Here is a 21,592-nt window from a genome sequence, read left to right as displayed (position 1 = left end):
AGAATGTATGTTTTAATTTCCTTACTTAATTTAAAATGTGATTTATTTTATAGAAAATGTTACATAAATAATTTTTAAATATTAATACATTATCTCCAACAAAAACACATGTTGCTCAAAACATTCACCAACATATCTGCAGTGTCCGGCAACAAATGAGTGCTAAATGGATGCCACACAAATGTTCTAAATCGTTCCAAAGACTACTGAAATTAACAAATAAATCATGTAATACACTATACAGAAGGAGTAACGTGTATTATGGTTCTATTTTGCCTTCTCAGGGTTTGGGTGACATATACAAACCACTTGGCCTTCGATTACATTTTCTCTCTGTGCAGATGTGCAGAGTGTAATATGCTATTTATTGCCACTGTTGAGTGCGATAATATATATAATACAATGGTGGTCACCACTGTGTAGTTCAGTTAGGACAAAGTTGCCAAGGAAAATGTATGTTTTGGTTTGCTAGTAATGTTTAACGCCGTTTGACAAATCTTCTAGAAACTTTCGCCCAAAAAAAGGTTAAACCTACTCAAATCCTTTGTGAAAAAATCATGGTGGTCTGTCAAGCAGGGGGGGGGGGGGCAAGAAAAGGATGGGGGGCGTCCCAAAACGTGTTTTCCTCATGCAATTTCCTATAGGAAAATTGAACAGCACTACCGCCAAAGTGGCTGAATGGAATTATTAAGGCACAAAAACTAGATTTTTACCCAGACAACCTGTTTTTTTGATTTGGCCCAAATCTGTTAAGTAGGTTTTGAGAAATTAAGGTTCAAAATGTATGTATATATTATCATGCAGTAACATTGCAGAACTACCGCAGAGTACCGCAAGTTCAAAACACGCAATCTGATTGGCTGGCACTGTACTCCCTCATCACTACCGTGATGCTTTTAGGTGAAAACATGAGATTTGGCTGGCTGGCCAAAACATGAACAGAAAGATGCGGCCACAATTTTATGACTCGGTCCCCTTGTCGTACAAAAGTAATAAAATAAGAAATAATGGGGCAGAGTAGGAGTACCCTGAATCATTGGCCCTTGTTGGTGAGGGGACCAGAGGCACACACCCTGGGGTCAAATTAAAAAAATGTTTGTGTTTCTTGGCACTGCTGTCAAGCGAAGCTTATCGCAGCCACTGTGTAATCTTGCGGTTGAACAGCGGCGCCTCTAAAACAAAAAAGGGCAGAGCCTTGAGGGTTCATGGCTGCCCGAAGGCTAAGCACTGTGGGGGGTTGACTGCCCGTGGAGGTTGCATGCCGGGCCTTAAGGCCAACCCCACACTGTGCAGAGCAAGCGGGATAGGCCTATTAAAGTATGGTAATAAAATATTACTTTTAAAAAAAGCTAGAAATTCATTGAAAAAACACAAAGGTTTAATTCACGTTATAGTTGGGTATGGTTATTATATCATACTTTACATTAAAAAAAAGCAAAAAAACCCCACAAAGGTTAAATTGACACTATAGTTAGATGAAAATGTTAGTTAAAACTAAACATTTATAACACAAAACCACTGAAATGCACTAGTTTAAGTTAATTGAATTAACTATGTCACACCCATGCCATGACTCATACATTACATCACTCATGACATGTTCTATGATATCTTTGATTACATTAATGCAACATCTGAAATGATATCATGGATGACAACACTATGCATAGTGGGCCATTTTTGGTTCTGTTATCACCCTTGGACCATTTAGAATCCTACAATACCTATAAATTTCCAACATCTAGATATTCTAAAGCTTCTCTCACTGAGTATCAGACCTCACTCACCCTTATTGGCTTGAAAACACAATGTGTTTAACACGACATCTGTCAGATTTTCATCATTTTTCTCCAAACATGGTACTCCACTCTAGTCTTCATCGGAAGAAAGATTTCACTCCCAAAGTTTGACCCATGTCTATATTTCTCAGGTCTCTCTGAGTGTGGGGGAATTAGATATGGAATTTCAATTGGTTTGGGATTCCCGCAGGTAATAAATTGCATGCAGTACATTTGGGAAACTTAAAAACTCAACTTGTCTTTAGGTCACAAGTAAGGCCAAATGGAAACTTATTATAATCGTATATTTTCAACATTAACACTTCATAATGTTTCTTTTGTTGGGTGTTAAACCTGCGTCGTTGTGGCTGATTGGCCAGGACAATGCACTTAACGAAGCACAAGTCAGATTCTCAGCAATTTTTCTGCACAACATACTAATTTCCTTCATCCTTCCTCAAGCAGGAACATATCACTGTCAAAGCCAACATCTGTATTCCCCAGTGTCTCCTGAGTGGGAGAATATACCGGATGTGTAGGTTCTCAATGGGCTTGAGAAAATATCCACTCACTAGACACAAAGGAATGATTTTGAACTCAGGGAAACCTAACAACCTTAGACCTTGAAACTAGCACCAAAATAACAATTTCTTCACTTTTCTGTGACCGAAAACTCCAGAATTGATAATAAACAGCATGCATTCCACTATCCAAGGTTTTCACACATCTACCAATAAAATTAGTACCTTACATGTGGAAGTGGGACTATTGCAGTGGAAAGGAATAGATTTTTTGTATTATTTATGAAGCATAACATATATTTAATGGCTTCCTGGTGCTAAAGAACATATTACATATCACAGAGAACAGGCCAAAGACTTGACTTAACAGAACAGAAATGACTTTAGAGCCCTTCTGAAGAGGCAGTGAATGTACTGGCCCATCTGTCTTAAATATAGTAGTAGATGGTTACAAAGTTTAGAGCCAAGAAATCCGAATCAGCAACCAAAACATGCACTAAATTTACTGAGGGTACTTGTGGTAAAAGCAAGGCTTCGCAATGCAGAGATCTTGGGGGGGAATGAGAACATAACAAATGACTAAGCAAGACTCCTCTGGATGAATTACACAGAGGCCCTTATTTGAATTATCTACCCCATCACCAGCAAATGTAGCTTTCTATAAGCTTCATAGACCAGATCGAAGATTTTACATGACAAATGAGCAAAATGTGGCATGGTGAACTCGCATAGCAGAGGATGCCAGTCCAAATATAAACTGCTGCAGACACCTAACTTGAAGATCATACATAAGGAAGATCATTCCTCCAGGAAGAAAGGGAAGATGCGGATTCACTAACTACAGTGTCCAGGAACTTGCATTGAAATCTGCATTTATTTTGGAATTCATAAAAAGCACTTGGTCCAAAAAGATACCCAAGATATTTTCATTAGTGACTGTGGGAGGTATACTTCCAAGACTACAAGGCCAACTGTCCCAGTAGTTCCGTCAATAATTCAGATCTCCGTTTTATTGGCATTTAATTTGAGAAAATTAAAGGTTGCAGTAAGGCAGTCAGGCAAATAAGACAAATGGCCTAGACCTACATATGAAAGAGCAGTACAACCCAAAAATTGAATAAGCTTGGAAAGCGGGAACACCTTTAGCTTGAAAGGTATAGGTCTCAGTGATAAAGTCTCGGGAACCCCCATGCGACACTTCACATTAGCAAACATAAAATTAGCCAGCTTAACAGATTGCTCCCCCTATTGAAAAAGTAGATAAAACACTTGAGGAGAGTGGCTGTTTTTCTTTCATTCTTTATAGGATTGGCTAGCATGGTATGGTCAACAGTATCGAAGGCAGTAGAGAGGTCCAGAAGGAACGCTCCTGCTGTTGCCTTCATATACAGTATTATGAATCTCTTCCATGGCAAGTAACAAATCTTTGACCGTATGAAGACCACATTGACATGACACTGACTTCTCATTTCACAGTTTTGGCCTATTCCTGTGTGTTGGGCTATTTGCTGTTCCTGCAAATTCAAAAACTTTCTGACACACAAATATCAACTTATATTTTTAAGCCAACATTTGCCTAAATCGGGGAATTCTGGGAAAGAAGACGTGAATGGATGCCAGCAAAACACAGCACCTTGGACATCCCTTATGTGTCTAGGTTTCAGAACTGACTTGAATTTGGTCGGATTTAGAGGACAGGGCCAACTCTGGGCCTAAATGAATCACCTACTCACATACCAAAATTCAACCTAATCCAAGTGTTTTTTCTTTGCACTCTCCATGATCGCTTTCTTGGGCATTTCTTGTCCCAGGCAATAGGTCCACCGACACTTGTGGAGTACTGTTTTAATTATGAGAATTGTGAGAATGCAGGCTAGCCAGACATATGTTTTATATGTTGAATTGACCTATATTTGTGCCTCCTATTGCAAGTCAAAATCTACAACAAGTTTTTTTTTTAAAGAATCTTTAGAATCACCTAGCATTGTGTGCAATCCAGAATTCAGAGTGGTACAAATGGCTCCTTATCCCTAAACGCATAGCTAGTTCGCTATTTCAAATATACATAGCTTTAATTCACCCACAGCTTTTTCTTCTATTCATTAGATTTTTTCATTAACAGGTCTGCATGGTGAATGCACAATGAAAAATATTGTAAATCAAGGCCTTATTCTTGACTCCTGACATTATGGACTTCTGAACAACACACAAACACTACACGTTCTTTTTTACAGGAAGCATCTAACAGCTATGGTATATTATTTTTGTGAGAAAACTAGGTTACCTATTTTTCATTTGTCTCCAATTGTCGTCACTATTTTTTTAGTTTAAAAATGTGTTTCTTGACAAATACTTATAATAATGATGCATTTTTGCATTCAGACGTTTGCCTACTTTTCAGCACTTTATAGTTCTCTTGGATCTCCCATGGATTTCACATCACCCCTCCACCCCCACACCAGGCCCCAAATTGTACGTAGGAATAATGAACAGACATGGAGATGTTATCTGTTTTCTGACACTAAGAAAACATACCAACAGCATATGGCTCCATGTTGGGGACACATATACATAGCTACTTTCTTTTGCATTTGGAGAGGCGGGGCCTATGTCCATGCCCCTGTAACAAGCAAGCCACTCATTGGATTTTTCAGAGGCTAAGATAAAATTCAGAAAATGTTTAGCTTTTTGCTGGATTTAAGACAAACAGATCTTTCTTCTTGCATTTTGAGAAGGGGATGTATGTCTGTCTATAACCCTGGGCGTAATTCGTGTAGTAGCGCTGCGCGTAGCTACGCGAAGTGCACTTCGCAGTACGCGAGATACGCGTAGCACTACGCAAACTGCGTAGTGCGCTGTTCGCGATGATTGCACAGTGCTGAATGTTTGTCCGCACTGTGCAATCTTTGAAAACGGCATCTTGCACAGTGCGAGCTGTCATTTTCTGCCACTTGAGTAGATTTTTACTCAAGCGGCAGCTTTCTCAACGCGGACTGGTAGTTTCTCATCTCGAACGGTCGCGAGCATACGCGACCACTCGCAATGAGAAACCTGACCTCCCCGCGTTGAGAATCTCGCCGGGAGGTTTATTTTCCACGCTCACGATCGGCAACTTGATGTTGCTGATCGCGAACGACGAAAAAGTCTTGCCGGGATGTCATTTTGCTCGCTCGCGGTCGCCAACTTGACGTTCAGGACGCGAGACAGCAAAAATGCCAACTACGCTACGTGATTTTGCACTGTGCTACGTGCAATTCGCGTAGCGTGAAGTAGGACAAACTTCGCGAGTGTAGCGTACTTGTCCGCCCAGGGTTATCTGTCTCCCAGCAAGAAGTAAAGAGCTATTGAATTTTCTTAATTATTCATCTGTGCCACAGCCAGGTGCTGTTCGGATTTTTTCTTAGGCTAAGAAAAATTCCAAACATGGTCTGGTTCGTTGGTAGGACACAGAAGAAGGCAGCTGCAGTTTAGATTTTCTTCTTTTGACTTGAAAAATTTAAACATTTTCCTTCTTCCTGAGGCACAGAACTGTGTGTCTGTGCCCCAAAAGTAGCTAGGCACAGTTAGATTTTTCTCTCAGCCTAGGTAAAATGCAAAAGCATCTGCTTTCTTGCGTGTGTACAGAACTCTGTTTCTGGGCTCCCCAAAATTGGAGAAATACGCTGTTTGAGTTTTCATTGCATTTGAAAGAAAAAAGCCAAACAGTGTCTGGCTCCTTGCCAAGGCACAGGAGCACAGCTCTTTCCTCAAACAATGACTCTTGTGAAGAGACTAGCACTGGGAAAGAAAAAAGCTGTGCGGTTGTGCCCCATTAAAGAGTGAACCGCTTGTGGGGAAAAAAATTAGGTTAAGAAAAAATCCAAATCTTGTCTGCCTTCTAGCTTGCATTCTGAACATTGTGTCTGTGCCCTAAAAAGAAAGAGCCAGGCACTCTTTTTTCTTCATGTTTTTTTCTTAGACTCTGTAAAATCCGAACAGTGTCAGGCTCCTGTCTGATGCACAGGTACACCGCTCTATCATCTCCCAATGCTCATCGTGGGGAGAAGATCATTGTGAGAGGAAGGAGTTGTCTGAAAAGATTCTGAAAGCGGAAAATAGGAGTGGTGAATAGGACCAGTCGTAGTCCCTGCCCTACCATTCTCTGCCTCCAGGTTCATTTTTCAGTTGGGAGTGGGAGGGGTGAAGTTGAGACCCCACCCAAAAAAAAGGGATCGGGCTGACAACGTGGCTAGTGAGGCAGTGCTTGCTATCCTTAGACCCGCCCAGCTATTGGACTGGTCAAGCAAGAAGGAGCTGGGAGACACTAAAGAATCCCCCCACGCTCCTTCGGATATGAGCGTGGGGTCACGTGTTGTCACAGGCTTATCAATGAGGCCGAGCAACAAACCGCTTCATTTGGGAGTTTTTCAATGCTGAGAAAGGATTCGTCACTACCAATCCCTTACAACCCAATGCTAACTGGAGACTGTCCTACATTACTTAAAACAGATGGCAGACCTGGGGGGAGGACGGGAAACATTGATGCATATATGTATCATAAGGGTAGCCCTGGAGTCACTCAAAGAGATTGGTAGCTGTGGGAAGAACTACTGCACATCCAAAATTAGTGAAATGAATGCAAATATATATTTTGTAAATGGTGATGCTGCTACGACAGCTGAGGGAGCCCTTTGCTCCCTAGGGAGGCGATACAAGCCACTGACCATATATAGCCCCGGCTAAGTACATAAATGAGCAAGAAATGGCATGGAGCACAAAAAAGTATAGTTTTACAATCACGTTCAGAAAACAACTATAGTTTAGTTCATAATAAAGCTATAATTTGGTACATAGAACCATTTAAGTACATGATTCCTACAGCCAACAATATCGTCCAACTCGTATTTTTCACGTGGTTTTTAAAAATCACTATTATAATAGTAAATACATAATTGCAATAAGTGATAGAACCAACTAAAAATACAAAAGTTGAATGCCATAGACCACATTCCAAGTATTGAACCCTGGGCTGTTTAAAAACACAGATAACCCTACAACGAGAAAATAAGATCAAAAATATCAGCCAAACATATCGTAAAACAATCATGTTCGCCAGTTGTGAAATGTTTCCCTCTGGCAGCAGAGATGCAGCCATGGAAAAGTCCATAGGACGAAACACGTTTTGGTTGAAGGCAAGGGGGCAGCAAGAAAATTAAAATGTCCCCCACTGTGAACCTAAGCTCTTATAGCAACATGAAAGTGAGCCCCTAACCCTCCCTAGAGGAGCTCCCTGTAAGCTTGTCACCCTTCCATTCGCCGATAATATCCACCCTTTCTCCTTTGCATTCTGTCATCCATTCATTATTTCATCCATCATTCTATCTACATCAATCCATCCATTCATTCTAATCCATCCACTCCCTCTGCCATCCATATGTCCACTCTGCCAGCCATACAGCCATCTATCCACTCTGCCATCAATTCACTGATCCATCCATATGTCATTCATCAATTCATCCTGTCACCCACTCATCCATCCCTTTACTTTGCTATATTTTCACATAACCTTCCACCTATCCTTCCCTTTATCCCTCCATCCTTTCATCTGTCCAATCATCTATCCATCCATCCAGATACTCCTTTCACCTCTTCATCCACACTCATCCATCCCTTAACCCTGCCATTCTTTCACATGTCTATCGACATAACCATCCATCCATGTTCCCATCCTTTCACCTTCCCATCCACTTATCCATTCACCTATTCATCCATCAATTCATTTACATATCCTTGCACCCACCCATTCATCAACCCATTCATTCAACCACTGATTCATCCATCCATTCTTCTACCCTACCTTTCATTCAATATTCCTTCCTTCTTTCCCTTTTCATGTACCCATCTTTCATTTGTTCTTGCTTACAGTGGCAAAAACACTGGGGCATTGGAGCGCGCTTTGCGGGACGATAGAGTGAAGAGAGTGTGAGCAAAGATGTTTGATCAAGGTATGGTAGAGCAAGAGTAAACTAATGTGATGACGTGGTTCAGTAAATTGTAAAGCTAGTTGGCCTTGTGCCAAAGGGGGTGGTATCATGGATCTAGGGATGATGAACATCAAAGTTGCACACTTACTTCACGGGGGGGGGGGGGGGGGGGGAGCATGGGAGGCCAATGAGTGCAACGAGAAACCAGGTCTGGTGTTCAGAGAATTGTACTACTGTTCACGGCTTAGGGGGAGCAGAAAATACTGTAGATATTAACTAATTGCAGAACGTTGCTGAAATGATCAAGGCGGAAACACGCATATGACATGCACTACATGGTCCCTTGGAGAGGAAGAGAGAATTAAACAGCATGTTAAAACTTTGAAGAGGGCAAAGTGCGCAGCGGCAGTAAGTGATGGGAAGTACGTTCTTTTTGTTTTCTTTTCCGAGATCAAACCCATTCTTTACCTGCCAACTGCCACAATAACACATGAAATAAACTCTCCTCCTGGTAATCTCTCCTGGCGTTTTCAATTGTAGCACATGTGGGTTTGGACCAATAGTTTATAATCGTGTGTAGAAAGTCGGCTCCCTATCAGTCTCTGAGTCTTGCCCTCTATTTCTGAGGCTCCTCGTCTATGCTTTGATGCCCAGGTGCCGTCCTCCATTGTGCGCCCTCTACTCCTACACTTTGCACCTGAATCACATCCAAGGCCTGAAGAAATATGATCACATCAAACCCCCCCCCTCCGCTCCCCCCCCATTCTGATGGAACGTCATTGTCTCTGCTTGCAGACCCGCACCATCTTCAAATCCAGCTGCATCACTTACGAAGCCATACCAAACAGCACCCTTGTCCATCTTGCAGACAATCTCACCATGTCTGGGTGTTCTCAGCACACCTGCAGTCAAGACACCATCAGACTGCAGACCAAGAAGCGTAAAAAAGAAAAAACAAAGCAGCAGATCTTTTCAGTCCAGGCACCCAGGATTTGGAACAACTTCCCCACATCCACCAGGAGCACCTTCAATTAAGTAAGGGGCTGAAGGCACAACTCTTTAAAGAATACTTGATCGCAATTCATTAACAGTCAGTAAATTAGCTACCTCTCCTATCACTCATTGACTTTACGCTCGTCTTTGACCCTGTACAGCTCTCTGCTACTTTTTGCCTAGGTTTGTGCTATAGAAATGCCACATACATACTTATGAATTTATCTGCTTAAGTGGACAAATAGCATTTACAACAGAAAATTCCAATTGTGACAGTGAACTGGTATACTCTCACACTAAAGTACCAAAGCACAATGTAATCTTACACAAGAGTAAATCTGACGGGGGCAGTATGTAAGGACAACCGCAAAAGTTTGTAATACCCACACAGCCTCATGATATTTGTGAGTATTCACAAAACACTTTAACCAAAAACATTTGAAGCTTTACTCCTGTTAAAGTAATGAGTATATCATTTTTGACAGTGGGGACTAGTAGGGAATATGGGAAAGGGGTTTGTTTTCTCAGTGTAGAGAAAATAAATTTAGCCACAATAAATTAACCTATGCATAATATTTTACCATTTAGAAAAATACACTTCTTATAGTTCTGGAAACATAAATGTTCACACAAGTGATCACTAATGGGAAGATGCAACATTCACAGTTTAGGACTGCTCCTGGAATTGTGAGAAAGTGAGAAATGTGCTCTTGATGTAGAGTAACTCTAAGCAAGCATATATCGGATTTTTCTTATGAACCTACACATCGCTCAACGGTTTGCCTAGTGTTATTCATCTACCTCCATTGTTACCATTTGCGACTTGGCGCTTGAAAAAGCTCCTGGAAATGTGCATTGGTGATAACCTTTTCAAGAGCTAAAGGGAGGAGGCAGGATGTGCATTACAATGCTACCGCCTCACCCAAAGGTTACCACGTTATGATTGACAGCTCACATTGTCAGCTGTTAAGGGTGGCTCTTGATCTAAATAAACAACATGCTTTAGAAATCCAAAATTATGTGTACATATTTACATATTAATTTGATAATAAAGGCGATTCAACCTGGTGACACACGCATTATATCTTCAGGTAGATGCACATTAATCACAACCACAAACGTCTCTTACCTCCAAAAATGAAACGCGTAGAGGGGGCTGCACGGGCTGCATGGACTGGTTGGGGTAGGACTCAGGCTCCTTGGTGTGAGACTGAAAGTTAAAATAATAATTTCTCCAGTGATAAAAGAAATTACTAGAAACCAATGTGAATAATGTTATGTGTCCCTGTCGTCTATTCAGCAACGTTGAGGGTGTTCTAACTAACGCCAAGGCACACTCGCAGCCACTGATCTACTGAATATCATTTCACTTCGGCCAGGGCGTAGGACTTTTTTCTAAACATTCGATCAAAAGTCACACATCTACCATTAACACTAGTGATCACATGCACGCCTTGGTCAACAACAATTGGAAATATCAGATGCTAGATATAATGTTGGGATGAAAAACAGAATTGAAATGCCATGGAATCATGATGAATCATAGGGGAAAAGGATGGAACATTTCAAATACATGTCTCAATTGAAGACAAAATAGTAAAGCACTTTCGGGATAAAGGAACAAAGTAGGCGGAGTACTGCGTCACCCGCGTGGACACATTTAACGTTATTAATTACTATAGGTTTGTTAGCTGCCCCTCTCAACATGACCACAATGCTACTGGGGACTTGATGGTGCTGCAACCAGCCTATTCCAGGTCCAACTAGCAGATAATCTTGAATACACCAGGTTATTTAATTCAGATGCCTGTTAATCCATAAAGCCATGGTGACCAACACCAGACTATGGGTTCCTGAAGACCTAACGCCTATCCAGGACAGTAGAAGGGAAATGCCATGGCACAATAATCTCGCAAGGATTAATGTGCCAGCTTGACTTTGCTTAGTTGACTTAAAACACCAGTGAACGGTGTGAGTGTATGGACAGATAGAGGGTATTCTTCACCGGAGAAGAAATGGAAGCCATGGTTATGGAAATACCCAGGTATGGCTGCACAAGTACCTTCTGGCAGAGTAGGAGTGTTGCGGTATGGGCAACAGCCATGGAGAATGCCAGAGGAGCAGGACTGAAGTCAAACAAAAGTACTGCCTCAAATAGTTTTGGCACACCACTAAAGAGAAACTCACCAGTGAACCCTAGTTGGTATTATCACACAGGAATTCAGGAGGCCCAAAGACTGCAGGCATTCTCTCATGTCAGTGTAGAGTAAAACCTTGTTAATGGCGATAATTCTAAACTTTTCAAATATAAGTTACTAATGTATGGTGACTTGATTTAAGTGTCACACCTCTGAGCTGTTTTTCCGTTGACATGCTGTAAATCAAATCTTTGAGACTTGATCTCTACTGGAACCCGCTCAATACACTGAAAGTTGCTGATTTCAAACCTCAGCTAGGGCTTTTGGCACATCTGCATGCATCTTCTGCTTGTTTATAGCACTGGTGAATTACTTCAAGGTTCCACCGCAGCAACACTCCACTGATTCTAGATCCAGTTACTACAGGGGCTCTGGTTTTTCAGTGAGGCCATCCAGGGATTCTCCGTACTTTGTGAATTTTAAGAATACATGTGGTGCACCCTTTATTGGAACTATTGGAGTAGTTATCTTCTCCCCTCCCGATGGCTTATCATGCCTTCTTGGGTGCTTTCTATAGGTCTGTAACTAGAATGTTTCTGGCTCACATACATTTTGTTTGTGCAGCCACAAAAAGTTAGCCAATGTCACAATAATGATGGAAATGTATGTAGTTATGTTGAGACCTCCCTATCTTGCAATATTGGGAAAGAACCCAATGTGGCATTTAGTCCAACGGTTCCATCAAATCGAACTCCAATTATCTTTTCAGGAGCGCCTGTAAAATATGGCTGCCCGCTTAGCTGGACAACTAATTCTTGAGAAGACTCATGCATAAAGAAGTGAGAGAACCTATTGAGTTTCTCTCAATTCTGCAACATATGCACCAATGATAAAAAAGAAATGCGTTACTCTGCCCCAATGACAGGCAGATCTGTACATTTACTTCCCCATGACCTCAAAGTTATTCCCTTCCTTCTCTGAGTCCAGGGCAGATTCTTCCTCTGTGGCATTGTGAATGCCTGGCACAGCAGTGCCAACGGGTAGAAGGCTATGCATTCCACTCCAGAGGTGGCATCGCTGGAGTGATATCATCTGTATTCCACTAAACTTACAACAAACACAACAAATGATTTCAAAAGGGATGGGGTCATACGTATTACTACACAATTCACTATGTTATTCGCAGAAGGATTTAAGTTTGACTCTGCGTGCCCAGAATTTAGAGCCATAGCTGCCAAGTGTCTTGCTGGATGTATTTCTTTGTGCTGACTTTAAGCCAGTATTGCAGCTCGCGGGGGAGAATCATCCATTTCATTGTGGGCACCCTGTGCCGCGGCTATGTTGGTTAGCCACCACTAAAAGCATTGTTCATTCTACTCTTACATTTCAATGCAAAATGCAACTTTGCAAAGCATAAGGAAAGTATTACTATCTTATGTAGGGGAATGTGACCAAGCCACTCGAAGCATACAGGAAGTAAAATACAGATTGGATGAGGAGCAAGGAGCAGACAACTAATTGTTGAGCAACGGAGTCTAGGCAAAAAACTTCCAAATATTTGCAAAAGACTGTACTAAGTCAGTATTTAAATGAATAACAAATAAATGTATACAGAGTATTTTCAAATTATGAACAATGCTCCTGCTGCTACAAATGAAGGTAAGTAGACTCATTTGGCTTACTAAGATCATTCTGACTTGATTTCTGTAAATTTCAAAGGGAATTGCGTTCCTTTACTATATTTCTTCTTCATGCTTGAACAATTATGTGCTAAATGAAAGGTGAACATTTAGATGGGGCAGACACAGAGTGTTGGATGATGTATAGAAGCAGCTGTCTTTCTGTGACAGGGCACTTTATCACAGCAAGTGCACTTAGTACTTCCGTGATGAGCTAGGATGACTGGCACAGGCTCAATATTGAGATGCGATGTTTCTGAAGGACAGCAAGAATTATGATTGTATTACTGTGGTACTCATACACGTAATCGCACATGTACATTGATGACCTCAAAGTGAACTCAGATTTTATTCAGTTCTTCGTGTGACCATCAAACCAGCACCTATACTTATGCCTTTCTATAGACTGGGGAGAAGGCAGTGGGACATCTTCCCTTCTAGACTGTCCCGGAATTCCACAACTTCCAGTTCCCCTGGCAATGTATATTACGTTTTAATGTAATCACACAATCTGCATGCATTTATCCTTGTGACAGAGACCGGAGTAACATACTAACATTTTCTTACAGGCAATTCTCTAGTTTGTAAAAGATTTGAAAATTTGTCAAGAATGTAGAAATATACATACAGAATGTAAACGTCTCTTGTACTATTGTCAATGAGGAATTCGCATCAGGTGTTAATGAGTTCAAGGCACCATATACTATCCTCATTTGGGGAGGAGGCTTAGATCTAAATACCATTATTTTGGGTAGATTCACATATTTTAAGCATCTGTACATTTAGAGTGACTACGAAGGCATGTTACCAGCATCTCTTTTATGAAGCAACTATAGTCCTTGATCGGTATGGGGGGGGGGGGTCATAATAAACGTTGACACTCATAGATATTGCAGATTGACACCAGGTTGCAGTCAGGTATACTACAAAGGAGCCTGCAATTAACGGAGACTAGCCAGCCGCCCATAGAAAACGTTTAAAAGACAAATTTGATGGACAGTATCATGGACTAAAATACCCCTAAGTGGGATGGAGAATTTGGAAGACAAAGGCTTTTAATGAGTTCTTAAATAGACCAGGGTCGTTGGTTTGGGAAGAGTTACATTTTTCCAAATTCTAGTGGTGCTCAGTTGAAACATTAGTGAGGCTTGAAGAGCTGTGTCCTAGTGGAAGCATTCAGCCAACCATTTAAGATAACAAAGCTCTGTGAAGATATTTAACTATGTAAACTGAAGCATCCCGAGTCACTGGAGACAACGATTGGGAGGCGAGATTTAGCATCAGTCATTTTTGACATTCACGGCACAAATATCACAATGGCTCTGTTGAAGGGGGCAGAAGCGTTTGAAACAAAAAGTCAACAACCTTGGGCAGTATATCAGATATAAAGTCTGAACGGACCAAGGGGATTCTTCACTTGGACCTTAAGATATGCAATTGGCCCAACAACCTGTGAGGGATGTTACGGCATCAAGTAAAGAGTTTCATTAGATTCATTCTGAAGATTTTTGAAGCATTTCGCTGCATCAAGTAGTTAGGAATCCAATATTTATTCACATCAAAATATTGATTTAAATCCGAGCAAGAGTCGCGGTCCAACCACACAAGAACATTTGGGTGGTTTCAGGATAGGAAGGAATCCTTGGGTAAACTCATGAGCAATATTGAAAAGTGTCATAATTTCAAAAGTGAAAAGAGAGAAACCTGTGAGACCCCAGAAAGTCATTGTGGAGGCCATATGGAGTTAGAGGCTAGTTTGATTGGGTGGTTCCTATTTGATACAAATAAGTTAAACAGTTTAATAGCTGAAGCAAAACACCTTCATGAGAAGGGTGTAAGGCTGCAGCACGAGCCAATAAGATCAGAATACATTGAACATTCGTCCGCACGATGAGTTTGTAATTCTACTCTGCACTAAAAGAAGTCTCAGACACTAGGCTGGATTGAGACCAGATATTTGATAATGCACATTTGAGGTGGGAACTGGTTGATCATGAATATCTAACTAAGTGCAGATAGTAAACGTGAAGTAATGGGTCAATAGTTAAACATTAATCTGAGATTCAAATTGAATTTTATGCAGCGTAAAAATGGCAATGTCCGTGGCCTTCCTCAAGGCTAAATCCTAGGCTGAGGAATAATTAACTAGGATAAGAGAGAACTGAAGCAAGGAGAGAGGGTGAGAGCAAGAATGGGACTGATGCTACTGATTGAATAGATTCCAGCAAACACATCTGTAATGCGAGTTTCCACTCCAGGGGCGGCATGGGTCTGAGAGTGATGCCTCAGTTGAAATAATGCATGAACTTTCTCCTGCACAGAGTAAAGGTTATTGGCCCGCCAAGTGTACTGTATTTATTTTTTTAGATTTCTTTAGCGAGCCACGCACTATTTCCGTCTTCTAAGCCATATCCAACCCCTTCACGGTAGACGTATCCTCCCTGAATTTTACCATCATCAAGTGATGATCCTAAACACCCAACCCCCTCAGCCCACCCTCCGCACCTGTGTGAGGCCTCACACTTAAGATCACCCCCACACGCACTGCATTCGCAGGAATTCACTGAAATCCATTCTGAATCTTCCTTTCCATTTGAAGTCACTGTAGGACTGCAGCCACTCTTTCTGTTGAATATGCATTAGCAACATGTTTTGAGGCTTGAGGAGGTTTTGTGGTATTCGTATTTCGCAGTGCACTAAACCTGTAGTAGTTTTGAGTGCACTACATTTTGAGTCCAACACGGCACACCTTCACTGTTCCTCGCATAAAAATGAGATCACGTTAGGAGCTTCTGGATGTTGGCGGCCACATTGGAATGAAATGTGCTCCAACAGGTTACAGCGTGCATTTTGAAAAGTCTGTGACCAGAGCGTTTTCCCAAAGGGTCCCATTCTAAAGACCCTTGCACGCGCCCTTCTGCTCCAAAGGTCTTTCCTGCCTCTCAAATAACAACGTCTTCCATGGACTTGTGGCTGAGGGCATGTTCCATCATAAAAAAATGCAAGGGCATCAAAGAGGTCAGGAACACTCGGTGCTTGACTGGTTTTCTTAAGGGTGTTTTAGACAAGTAGCAGGTTTGCTTTAGCAGGTCTTTTCTCTTGGTAACATGCATGCTTTATTGTGCCTTAAAGCAATCTAGTAATGTTATGTTATCACAAGGATCTGCCAGCAGGTAAGGCTCCTTGTAGAAAGAAGGCAAATGTCACATGACTTCAGGAAATGAAAGCGTGAAGGCAGGCTGGAGCGGCGGGCCTAGCTTGTGCGAACGCTGTGATGGACCTGGAGCAGTTATTGTTATTCCCACCAAATGTCCATGCGCCGCATATGTACATGCTCAGGAGAGATCCCATGTTTAAAACAGAGGGGCTAGGTGGAAGCAAGAGTGGTTGGGGGCCTACAGCTGCCCTGCTCAAATTCTACCAGCAAGCCAGCTACTACATTAACACAGCCCAAGGAAGCTTCCTGTGTCTCCATCACCAGAAGCAGGCTGCCCCCAGAAGCACAAATTCAAGCCACTCTGCTGGGCCAAGGGGAAATACAATAGGACTGCAGTTAGGGCCCAAAAAATCACTGCAAAGGTTTCTTCTCATATTGCATCACGGGCGAAAGCATATTTGCGCCCTTCCTGATCATCTGCGCCAAATTAGAGGCGAGGGGCCGTTGGCGAGAAAAAAGAAAGAAGGAGAGAATCGAAAATGGAGGGAATATAGAAACTAAAGGAAGAGAACCAAAGGATTTATAGAAAGGCTAAAATACAATGAACAGGCACCAGCGTCTGGAATTAGTGATGAAAGAAATTACAGGTAAACTCTATGTACCCATTTGAGGCAATGTGCACTGGGCCAGTGCCCAGCTCGCCCATGCCTAAGACGACTCTGGCGACAACAAAGTCCAAGGATGGTATGAGAGAAGCTGTTGAAATGCATTTAGAATAAAGAGAAAACAAATAGCCCATGGTCCCTGTGAAACACGAGATTAAAATCTATTTGTATTTTATTTTCATACCTGGATTTGTAATGAGTGGGTGTTTTAGGCTACGTTCCTGGGGATGGAAAGACCATGCCGGAATATTTTTCTTCAGCATTTCTTTAGAAGTTCCACACTGACGTCAAATATGGCCAAAGCGGGATGTTCTTCATAGATGCAACATGCCCACCTGCATGTGCAGCGGCTGGGAAACACATGATGTTACATGTTTAACTTCACACACGGTTCCTTGCTTGTGGAGCCTCTATACATCCTACCATGCGTCTCAACGTGTGAGCACTTTGGCCTACAAAGGGCCTATTCCTTGAGTATATGACATTATTGTTAAGGAAACAGAAGGGGCGTAACATGGTAATTGCAGCAGCATAAACTGACAACTGATTATCAACCACCCGCGAGGACATTTGATTTACCTTTTGATGTAATTGAAAATGTGGATATGCAAATACTGTTATTACACGTGTGGTGTTCTCGTGTTTCTCTCTGCATTTTATCACCGCCAACCTTAAAATGCTTTTTAACGAGGGAAACAATTAATATAGTCATTGTGTGTAGTGATGGCGTGGTGTTTTGTATTCGTGAGTTTTACTTACAGTGGACGAGCTGTAGTCAGCCATTGGACTCCTCGGCACTGACGCCATGTTCCCTCAATAAACGCACACTGATGTTTTATTCATGTGTTAATTAAAGGGTCACAGGAACGCCTCGGCAGTGACACAGCATAGCAAATGAACTGTAATTGCATGCTTTATTTCCCAAAAATGCAAGTCTGCACAGAGTGGCTGCTGCCAATGTTTACACGAAAAGTGTCCATGATGGCGTTCCGTAGTGTCCTTGAGAAATGAAGCAGGATTCATTTGTTTCAGTTCCGACTGTAGTCATTTCACCAAATATCACTGAGCATTTGCTGAGACTGCGGCTCTGTAATTCGCCGAGCCTCACAGTGACCCGAGAGGAATAGAAGCGAGATTTGGCGTCACTCGCTGCAGAATACTGCACCATTTTCTGAAGGTTAACAAAAAAGCAAGTCAAGGGAACAGCTCAGACTGTCCGGGTGAAGCATATAGATAAATGATTCGTCATCTGATCAGAATTTATTAGGGGGCATTTGTGTAAATGAAACGTTTACCTCTTCGGTCTATACAACAGTAGCCTGCATGCAGGGTGCACAAATAACTGTCGTGAATTGTACAATACACAGATAAGGAAACGACTTCCAATATCCTTGACTTTTTCTATGCACTTGATTTGGCAAACCCGTTGCTCGGATAAAACCCGTTTAGGTAAAATAAAGGACGCTTAGCTGAACGGCAGATCATCATTGGAGGCAGCAGCATAAAATGGACACATATCCAAACAGCTCATCAGCATTCTGGATGTAAACAGACCGTGTGAGCAGGAGATGTCTACCACATGAGATCTGGGGAGCACCTTGTGTTCATAGTCCCAGTACGAAGAGGTGCGTTATTTATTTTTTAAAATGAACAGGCCATCCGGAGGACCACCGGTGAGGGGGGAGGGAGAAAGGTATATAAACCCAAGCATGGCCTGCAGGAGCGTTCGCGGGGATCTAGCGAGACCCCTCTGCACGCGCTGGCGACCTGCGACGTAAGGGATCTATCGAACGAGCCCGGAGTCCAGTCCAGCGAGGCCGAACCCGCGGGCTCCGGAGCTCGCGGGCACCTGCAGCCCTGTCCTCCATCCTGGTATGTGGTGGAGCCGGAGCCTCAGCTGCGGCGCCGCGCGCCTGTCAGCGGCACGCACGCCGAGCGAGCAGCCGGAGGACGCACAGAAGCCGCGGCTGCCGTGCAGAAGCCATTAAAATATTAAAGACAGAAAATACTTACTCCAAGGTCAGCCCTGGAATCCGCAGCCGCTCCCGCTGGGCTTTCATGGTGGGTTTTACCCGGGTCTATTGTAACCATGACACACACTGGCTGTCAGCATCCTGGTGCTGACAGAAAGCCAAAATGAACCACTACAGAGGAATGGACTAACGCTCTCTGGGGGAGGGGGGAGACGGCACGATCGGGTCCTTCCACCTCCAGCCCTAATGAAGAAATGTCAGCGGCTGCGTTCAGCCTAACAACCGGCATGCCACCGATTTTCAACTAAAAAAGGAGCCTGCCAGATATAACTGAGAAAAGAGGTCCCTTTGCTCGTGGTCGCATCACTGACACGAATGCTCTGCACCTCGGAAAAAACAAATGAGAAGTCGCCCTTGCTACGCAGAATGACAGCTCCTAGAATTTAACAGCCAGTATACGCCAGGAGCAGTTCACCGCCGCAAATGCCACCCGTTTGCCTCCAACGAACCCTGGAGCCAATTTCCAGACGAATAGACAGGTTATATTTTCTGACCCTGGAGAATAATTTGGCTATTACACCAGACAAAGAGGTATTAAACCAGGATTGGATATTCAGTTTCCCCAAAGTTTACAAGCCACATAACATGATATCAGCGCGATATTCATATAAATCACTTAAGTAGAAACGTTCACACCTCTTGCGGATGCATAAACATTTACCACGCCCAAAAAATTCACCTGATAAGCATCACAATTATGGAGGGATCACGTGATCATTTTCAGAGCACTAAAGTGTTTTGTTATTAATTTGTAAGTCTAGTGTAGGCAAACTTTGATTGCGCTTATAAAAAGACAGCAAAGCACAAAAACTGACAAAGCCAATAGGAATGGCATTTTAAAGTGCAAGCGTTGTTTAATGCATATCTAGAAATATAGGTGGGGAGGATAGACAAGTGTTTTGGTTTTCTGGCTTCAATGCACATGTTTTCTTTATGTGTGGTTCATGTGTGGATGTAGAGGATGTGGCGTAATGGCAAGAGCGACTGACTTTGAAGCTGGGAAACCAGAAACAATTATCGGTGGGAGGCTCAACATCCTGTGATTCTGCGCATATCAGATATCCTCCCGATGCAAAAAATCAATGTGTCCATCTGTAATGCAACTGGTGCTCATGTAAAGCATTCTGATACCTTCAAGTCGATTTTGGTTTATGTAAAACTCAGCAGTGGCTCTTCCATTGAGACAGAGGAATGTTGCTCCACTGCTCTCTGAGCAGTGCAAAAAGGAAAAATAAAAAGAGATAACACAATGTTTTTATTTTATTTTTCAGTGCTGAGCCTGTGGGGGCTGTGCTTATTACCAACATGACAGCAGCGTCATAATTGGCTAAGGGGAGTGTGGGACAGGGCTTAATTTGAGCCAGTGATTTCCGGTGCTCTGCACTGGCACACAATTATCAATGTTTAACCACAAAAGAGCTGCTCCTAAAGTGATAACCACTATAAGGTTTGAGTAATATTGTGAGTGGGGACATCTCACAAAAAGTAACGGACTGGTCTCACACACCACCTGGTGTCATGCTTCATCATTGACCAGTCCTCGCCCTCTAAAACCTTGGTTTGATAGAGGGCGGGCATACACCTGACGACAGGGATGCACTTTTAAACTAAGTGGGGGCCCGTGTATGAGTGAGTGAGATTAAAATTCATTATAGTTATCCTCATTGTGTTTTTTAATGTGAAAGGTAACTATATGATGTTTAAAAGCAGGTGACGGTATGTGGGGGAATTAGTGTCCCCTAACCGTTGTGTTTAGAGGTCGACATGTTTCTGCCGTCTTGGCCCAGAAGGGTCCAGGGCATTCATCAGGACCTAAATATGTAAATGAGGGCTCAGTTCTTAACAAAAGTGGCAAGAGTGTACCACTGTGTGGGCATGATCACTGTCACAAAAAGTAACGGACTGGTCTCACACACCACCTGGTGTCATGCTTCATCATTGACCAGTCCTCGCCCTCCACACTGTGTGGAGGAGGGAACAAGAGGCACAGGGTTTTAGGAGCTAGCAGCCTTCAACTATGATGTTGGCCGGAGGAACGGGAGCAGTTGCCTAGGATCCACGCAGGAAACTTTCCTTGAGGCAGTTCTGATAAACAGGGGTTTCCCCTCCTCTCCTCCCATGGGGCCAGTAGCTTTGGTTTTTAGGGCTTGAATCTAGGAGCCATCCAATTGTGGAGTTTGACAGTGATCATGCCCACACAGTGGTACACTCTTGCCACTTTTGGTAAGAACGGAGCCCCCATTTACATATTTAGGTCCTGATGAATGCCCTGGACCCTCCTGGGCCAAGACGGCAGAAACAGGTCGACCTCTAAACACAACGGTTAGGGGACACTAATACCCCCACATACCGTCACCTGCTTTTAAACATCATATAGTTACCTTTCACATTAAAAAACACATTGAGGATAACTATAATGATTTTTAATCTCACTCACTCATACACGGGCCCCCACTTAGTTTAGAAGTGCATCCCTGTCGTCAGGTGTATGCCCGCCCTCTATCAAACCAAGGTTTTAGAGGGCGAGGACTGGTCAATAATGAAGCATGACACCAGGTGGTGTGTGAGACCAGTCCGTTACTTTTTGTGAGATGTCCCCACTCACAATATAACTCAAACCTTATAGTGGTTATCACTTTAGGAGCAGCTCTTTTGTGGTTAAACA

At 42.6% G+C, this 21,592-nt stretch overlaps 1 protein-coding gene across 8 annotated transcripts in view; it reads right to left on the bottom strand.

Annotated features, from left to right (window-relative positions):
- The window catches only part of MAST4 (microtubule associated serine/threonine kinase family member 4), a 1,731,733-nt gene that overhangs the window by 613,947 nt on the left and 1,096,194 nt on the right, over positions 1-21,592 (bottom strand). For 3 of the 8 annotated variants that reach the window (XM_085631996.1, XM_085631979.1, XM_085632013.1), the window contains exon 5: positions 10,385-10,465. The exons of 4 other annotated variants lie outside the window; for them this stretch is intronic. In XM_085631996.1, coding sequence (XP_085488122.1) covers positions 10,385-10,465 — 81 coding nt within the window. Of the gene's footprint in view, positions 1-10,384; positions 10,466-18,907; positions 19,025-21,592 lie in introns of those variants that run through there. One more of the 8 variants, XM_085632022.1, reaches the window with a different exon arrangement.

The sequence above is a fragment of the Triturus cristatus genome, chromosome 2_1, assembly GCF_964204655.1.
Source record: "Triturus cristatus chromosome 2_1, aTriCri1.1, whole genome shotgun sequence".
In the NCBI taxonomy this organism is placed as follows: domain Eukaryota; kingdom Metazoa; phylum Chordata; class Amphibia; order Caudata; family Salamandridae; genus Triturus; species Triturus cristatus.
The sequence above is the reverse complement of the archived record's forward strand: the minus strand, read 5'-3'. Positions and strand labels throughout refer to the sequence as shown.